Source organism: Trichophyton verrucosum, assembly GCF_000151505.1.
Source record: "Trichophyton verrucosum HKI 0517 chromosome Unknown contig00045_1.f1.exp, whole genome shotgun sequence".
Taxonomy (NCBI): Eukaryota; Fungi; Ascomycota; class Eurotiomycetes; order Onygenales; family Arthrodermataceae; genus Trichophyton; species Trichophyton verrucosum.
Genome location: NW_003315606.1, coordinates 22,137 through 28,857, shown reverse-complemented (window position 1 = coordinate 28,857; position 6,721 = coordinate 22,137). Strand labels below are relative to the sequence as shown.

Here is a 6,721-nt window from a genome sequence, read left to right as displayed (position 1 = left end):
TTTTTTTTTTTTTTTTTTTTTATTCTTCAGGCCAAAAAAAGGGGTAGACTTACGGCTGTAGAACTGGGCGTCAGCAAAGAGCTCGACGAAGTGAGCCCCGTCCTTTGGGCGCACATAGTATCCTACAAGCACAATCCCATCAACAGCTGTGTCTTAACGATTTCTAGGCAGGGAAAACAACCTTGGAGATGACGGAGGATCTCATGAAAGGTCTCTGGGTCGCGGTCGATGTAGAGTGTCCTCACGTTGCCGTCTGGGTTGCTCTCCAGCTGCTCCTCGAAGAAGCGAGAAAAGTATGACGGTGCTCTATCATATTAGCAGAGGACACACCGGGAGAATAGGAGCGAGGAGAACAGGGGAAGATACCATCTGAGGCGATAGAAGCGCCGGAGGGACGAAAGAGCTGCGAGCCGATCTGGATGGGAAACACCTTTTCGTGCGGCAGGATGGCGGCGTCTCCCTTGGGCGGCTCAGACAGCGGCACGCCGGTCGACATGAGGGCAGTCTATCTCATCATCCACAGGTCTTGTGGCCGTGGTTGTCACAGTGGAAGCAAAAGCTGTAGCGTTGATTTGTCGAAGGCGAAGTTGAATTGAAGTCAGAATTGAAGTTGAAGTTGGCGATGTTGCGGCTCAAGTTGAGGCTGAAAATAAAACTACCTATTAAAAAAACAACACATCAACCTCAGCGAAATGCACGACATGACACGAAGGCTTTGTTATTATTATTATTATTACTATTGTCGATTCAAGGACTATTACTTTTGCCTATCTAAATGCTTATTACGGGGTATTATTTAGTTATACAAAGTGCACATGCGACTAACGAGGAACATAGTCACAGCTGCCCTCGAGCTCGACGATCAGGTCGTTGGCCTTGCGGTAGGCCTCGCGCTGCCGGAGCCGGTCGAGGTAGGCGACCAGCGCGGGATGCGAGTCTGCAGTGATGGCCTTACTGGCGGTGGCGATCTCGAGCAGGTAGCTCATCATGATATCGGCACCAGCGAGGTCAGGGCCGCAGAGATAGGGCCCTCCCTGCGGCGCCGACTTGACCTGGCCTTCGAGAAAGCCGAGATGCAGCTTCATGTTGTGACGCAGATACGCGTCGTCGACCTTGCCAGCGATACCCCTGGTGAGGGGCTTGATGAAGAAAGGGACCGGGGCGTTGCGGATGCCTACGATACGGTGAGCAAACGGACAAGTCACGGGGTGATTGCAAAAGGAGGGAACTCACGGTCGATGATGAGCTGGACGAGGAACACAGGCATCAGGCTGCCCTCGGAGTAGTGGATGAAGTATCTGTTGCGCAGCCAGGCATCGGTCTCGCCGGCGACAGAGCCCTCGCAGCCCTCGCGGTACCGCCTGGGAATCAGGGACGGGCCAAAGTGCTCAGTCAGGTACTCGACTATCAGCCCAGACTCAGCCAGCACCAGCTTCTCCCGGCCAGGCACTTCGACAGAGATGACAGGCGACCTGCCGAGCGGGTGGATCTTCTGCAGGGCCGGGTCAGCCAGCAGGCCCTTGTCACGCTTGAACCGCTGCAGTTCGTAGGGGAGCTTGAGCTCCTCGAGCAGCCACAGGATGCGCTGTGCCCGGGATTGCTCGAGCCTGGCAGGTTAGATGTTAGCAAGGGTCATCGTTCGGAGGGATGATGGCCGGCTGCTTTACATACCAGTAGAGGGTTATCTTGACGTCCTTTCTATCTTCGGTCATGATGCTAGCAGTCTAGTTGACCCGATAGCTAGTGATGATGCGAGTAGAAATGGGTGGCCAGCCGGTGCCGACGGCGACGACAAGGGCTCTCTATAAGTAGTTGGAGGTATCAGCAGCAGATAAAGTGTTACGGGTTTACAGTCTACTAATACTGGTTGTTCTAGCTATAATCATGGCCTCTGGGGTGGCACTCTGTATCTCCGTCGGGGCGTCTATCGCTCCGCCGTGGAGATCTCGTATTGTCCAGCTAACTAGTTATCTCCGGCGAGCTTCTCACTATCGATAGGTAGCTACTTATGGCTAAGGGGGAGACTTGTTTTAGCTCAGATTTATCAGTAGGACAACTCTGGTAGAGCAATCAAAGGGCTCTGGTGCGGGCTACAACTCACTCCAGCCTTTGAGGTCATTTCTATTCCTAACAGTGCCTAGATAACAGGCGTGGGGTCCCCATCAAGGTAACTAATGATTCCAAAGATGCATTCGACTAATTAGTTAGTTTGTCTGAGTTGACAGACCGTGGAAGGACGGAAAAGGGGAAAGGAAGAAGCTGTCTCGGAGAAGTTTATATAGGCAGTGAATGAAGCCCGTGGACGCCAACTGGACGGCCGAAAGTAATTCCTGGGCTGTGCGAAGGCATATAAGGGTGAATCCAGAGAAGAATCCCAGAGAATCCCAGGAGTGGCTAAATAACTAATCCCTGTTGATAGCCGCAGCTATTATAACCAACTAACGAGTTCACGAGTTAACGAGTTAGCCAGCCCGCAGCAAGTAACAAATTGCCTGCCACTCGACATCCAACTGTCTAGGGAAGGAATTCATTGTTGGCTGAATGACAAGTAACGACTGGCAAGATGGATGGCCGCTTGCTCGAGGCTGTCAGACACAAGGCCAGGCTGGAGGAGATCCGCCGGCTGGTCGAGGACGAGGCTAACCCATGCGATCTCACGGCGACGGACAACTACGGCAAGACAGCCCTCCAGTGCGCCCTCGAGCTGCAACACGGCGATACCTGCGCATACCTTGCCGAAAAGATGGTTGAGAAGGGCCGTCGTCTACCCGTCGCGCTGCCGGCAGCCGTGGTTGACTGGGCCGGTAGGGAGCCGTGGTTCCCGACGCTGCAACAGGCACTGGCTGACGGCGCCGGCGGGAACGGCGGGAGCTGGAGCAGGACGACCAGCTTGACGAGGGAGGGCTATACGGCGCTGCTGGCATGGTTGGCGGCCGCGCTGGGGCTGCCGGAGACCATCATGGCGCGCATCTTGGACGAGGCTGAGTTCTGGGTGGCCGCCTCTGCGCGGCGGGAGCGAGAGCTTTATTTCACCGAGAACGACCGGATCAGGCCGTACGTTGAGGTCGAGTATCCAGCGCTGCAGGGTTACCTGCGCAGGATAGATATCCTGACTGTGTCTCACGATCAAGGTCTGCGCTCATTTTGACTCGCTTCTCGTTACTCTGGCCTGATAGAGCTGACAGATGATATCCAGGCTGGTGCTCGCAGGGCGTGCGCGACTCCTACGATGGATCCTATACCTGGTTCGAGATCAGAGTCCTTCGAGACGACCCAGAACAAGTCTACGAAAACCACGAAGACGAGGGGCTCATGCTGCAGCCAAACGTATGTGCCCAGCGACGGACACGGACTCACTACAACCAGATCCGGCCACGAGATGCAAGGCTGGCTGCCTGGATGGCTGCCGTCGGGCCTGGGCACCGTATTGCCGTTTTCCCGCGGGCACTCTACCAAGGCTGGATAAACTACGTCGAATGCATAGAGTTGAAGCTGTGGTATGCCCAGTGGCATGTCTAGTTACGCATGCGTCTTATGGCTGGGAATACGGAAGTCACTGTGACTTAATATTATTTGGTTGTAGTTCTCTCCATTGTTTGAATACACTCTAGGCCCACTGCGTCCTTGACTGATGGTATTATAGAGGTAAGAAAGGGGGGAGTTAACTAACATTTAGAGAAGAGATAGTGCTCAATAATGATACACCAAGGGATAGTTTTGACTCTCCCCACGAATGAATCAATACCTTAGGCTAATAATGAAACCCAGTATTATTATGTTGTCACAAGCATGAGAAATCACAAAAATCGCAGCTAATAGGGAGAAAGATGTCTGCTGATTGTATTTGAGGTAGTTATTGTAGCTCTCGAGGTATCTGGGGTAATAGTCCTTGCAGCGTGGTAGCTTCAGTTACAGCTACTATTAACTAGTTATACTTGCTACCTTTGTTGGAAGCTTTATTTGAAACAGCCTACGGGACAAGAGGTCCAGTTGACTGGCCAACGGTTGGTTATGGAGAGCAGCTTGAGTGAGGAAAAGTAACATGCCGGCTATCATGGTGCGGAGAGTCTGTCACACTGTAACCCCTTCTTGTCCGACGCTTCCACTCACGGCGGGGGCATATGCGGAACTGGAATTAAGACCATGGTCATATCACTGATTTTCATAGTTACTAGCTGTGGTTGGTCAACGTCGACGGCTTTCATTGCTAGATGTAGCCGTAAAAAGAAGGGGATACTCTATCATTGTTTAAGTATTAGTTAACTAAATAGCTAGTACTCCGTATAGCTTGCTGAGCGGTGGGCGGTTGGATGACAGTTGGCGCCGTCATTGACCCAGTCATCAATTAACCAGTTAGTTCAGTGTTAACAACGACGGGAAGACCCACTTCCCGCCGCCCGCCGCCCGCGCAGAGCCTCCAGAGCTACATAGCGTGAGCCACGTCTCTGGTTAACCACGGTCGCATTATCACTGTTGAAGGCAAAAGAATGATTCTCAGGGTCAATAGCGGCTGATACTTCTCTAATAACTACTCAAGTGCGCACACAGCTAGTTGAATTGACCATAATAACTAGCTATGTGCATGAAGTCACCTAGCAGTACGACCTAGGCTGGATGTAAATTAAGAAAACCCATTGATAAGCTAGCGACACGCAAGGGCACAGCGGCAATACTTCAAGTCAAACCCAGTTCTCCTAGGGAAGTTACTCTACGGTTTTAGATGCAAGGATTTTTGACTATTTACTCCCTCATAAAATGGGTAGTAGCATCATATTTCAACAAGCTGTGTATCAATAAAATTGATTATTATAGAAGGTTCTGGGTTGTCCACACTTCCTTGCATATCTCTTCAAATGCCGCTTTTGTGACAGTGATGTCATTCTCGTTGGAATTTTGCGGCCCGCGGCCGGCTATCTTCGCCAATGGGATAACCATATCGCCAGTAATTTCGGTAACGTCATTCTGATACTTGACGTGAATAGTCTCAGTTGATATCGCTGGTTGGTAGGAGCACATTCCTCTCTCTGGCGTGGATGACGATTTTTCCCATTTTTTAAAGGTTATTTCTGGCGAAAGTCGCTCGATTTTGATTGTGATAACGACTTCGGTTTCGGATTTTGGTGATTCTAGCCATCCTCGGGCGTCAATATTTAACTTGGATTCACACTCATATACTCCGGCCTCAATGGCTAAAATTGGCCAATCGCGGTCCTGTAGGGTAAAGCTACCATCTGGCTCCTTAGTAAAAGTGTCGCTAGTTGCTCGGCTTGCTCCGGAACAGGTGGTGATGTAATTGAGCTTCATATCTCTAATCCTTTCTCTAAGATATCCTTCTAACCCTCGGGCTGCGACTTCGTGTTCTTTTGCAACCATGGTCTCGAGAATAAGGACTCTGTCCTGAAGATTGGTAGATATCTTTGGTCCTTTATCCAGATAGACGTTATCAAAGTCTTGAAGGAACGTATGTGGTATATTTATAACTATGATAAATGGGCTTTTGGAAGAATCCAAGCAGCATAGTTGAGCCCTTTTGTCCACTAGGCACCTAATGTCCTCCATATTGGTATATTCAATCTGTAGTGTTCCCTCAGGCAGTCCGATCAACAGCGGAGAATCAATAGTCTCTGGTGCTTTTCTGTTTAAATCGGCCATTGTGGATAGTTGCTTATGTGGTATGCTGGCATAGGGGTTTAGTATGCGCTGTCCAGTACATAACAACACATCAAGAGAGAGCGATATCATTCATCTATAGCTAAATACCTCTGACTGACGTTAGCCAAGATAATTAACTAGTTAGGTAACTGTCAAAAACTTCAGCTCTGCCTACCATTAGTGTGGGATCGCTTCTTTTGGTGTAGCGGCGATTTTGATAGTAACTTAGTGACAGCTGGCTGTGGCGCAAGTTTAGTTAACTAGTTTGCTCACCAGCTAGCAGTTAACTAGTTATAATTGTATTTGATGCAAAGGATCGAGAACGGGAAAGCTACCACTCGCTTCTGGGGATAGCAGGCCTTAACTAGTTAAGCCAGTCCTTCGAAATTGTATCCTTCACGGACTTGACGATCAAAGCTCTCTTCTGCTGTTTCCAGTCTTCGAAATCTCTTGCTAACTCCGTCAAAGCTCATGTTTGTAAAGATGGTCTCGCCAGCGAAGAAAAGAAGACTGCGTGACTGACTCTTCGTGATGAGTCGAAGCCGAATCCCCTGAACTTGTATTCTCCGTTGGGGATATGCATCCACGGTGCTGCTGGGGAGGGAAGGCCATCTCGCATGCAGCTTAGGGCTATCCACCATTGAACGACCTGATCTTTTGCCTTTGCAGAGTCAACCAGCCCGGCGCCTGCAGGAGACGGTCATCTAGGAAATGTTCCTGCTCTGCTAACTACTTCATCAACGGCACGGTTGTCATGGTAACTAACTAGTTAGCCCCAGTCATAACTAGCGGTTTATCACAGGAATGGATGGTGGGAGAAGACCCTCCCATTTCTAAGGCTGAGAATTTGGTATTGATATACTCAAAGCGAGATAATCAGTGAATAGTTATATCATTGAATGAGGCCAAAAAGTCGAGTAGGTCAGAGAGTCGCTAAGGAGACCTCGCTCATTCACTGAAACATGTAGTTACGAGCCAGCATTTGGCCAGTGTGAATAGTTAACTAGTTAACGAGTGACCACTCTAAGAAATATGATAACTGATCAACTACGCCCTGCATCGTCTCGTT

At 49.9% G+C, this 6,721-nt stretch overlaps 3 protein-coding genes across 3 annotated transcripts; 1 reads left to right on the top strand and 2 right to left on the bottom strand.

The window, feature by feature from the left end:
• Positions 1-821: 821 nt before the first annotated feature.
• On the bottom strand, positions 822-1,712 carry TRV_00556 (glutathione S-transferase; the record flags this gene model as incomplete). Its single annotated transcript, XM_003025233.1, has 3 exons — positions 822-1,174; positions 1,234-1,607; positions 1,672-1,712. The coding sequence occupies 3 exons, from the start codon at positions 1,710-1,712 to the stop codon at positions 822-824; spliced, it is 768 nt and encodes a 255-aa protein (XP_003025279.1).
• An 851-nt stretch (positions 1,713-2,563) lies between these two features.
• On the top strand, positions 2,564-3,519 carry TRV_00555 (uncharacterized protein; the record flags this gene model as incomplete). Its single annotated transcript, XM_003025232.1, has 2 exons — positions 2,564-3,131; positions 3,197-3,519. The coding sequence occupies 2 exons, from the start codon at positions 2,564-2,566 to the stop codon at positions 3,517-3,519; spliced, it is 891 nt and encodes a 296-aa protein (XP_003025278.1).
• Positions 3,520-4,806: 1,287 nt separating this feature from the next.
• Positions 4,807-5,652, bottom strand: TRV_00554 (uncharacterized protein; the record flags this gene model as incomplete). Its single annotated transcript, XM_003025231.1, has 1 exon — positions 4,807-5,652. One exon carries the CDS (start codon positions 5,650-5,652, stop codon positions 4,807-4,809), a length of 846 nt encoding a protein of 281 aa, XP_003025277.1.
• Positions 5,653-6,721: the final 1,069 nt, after the last annotated feature.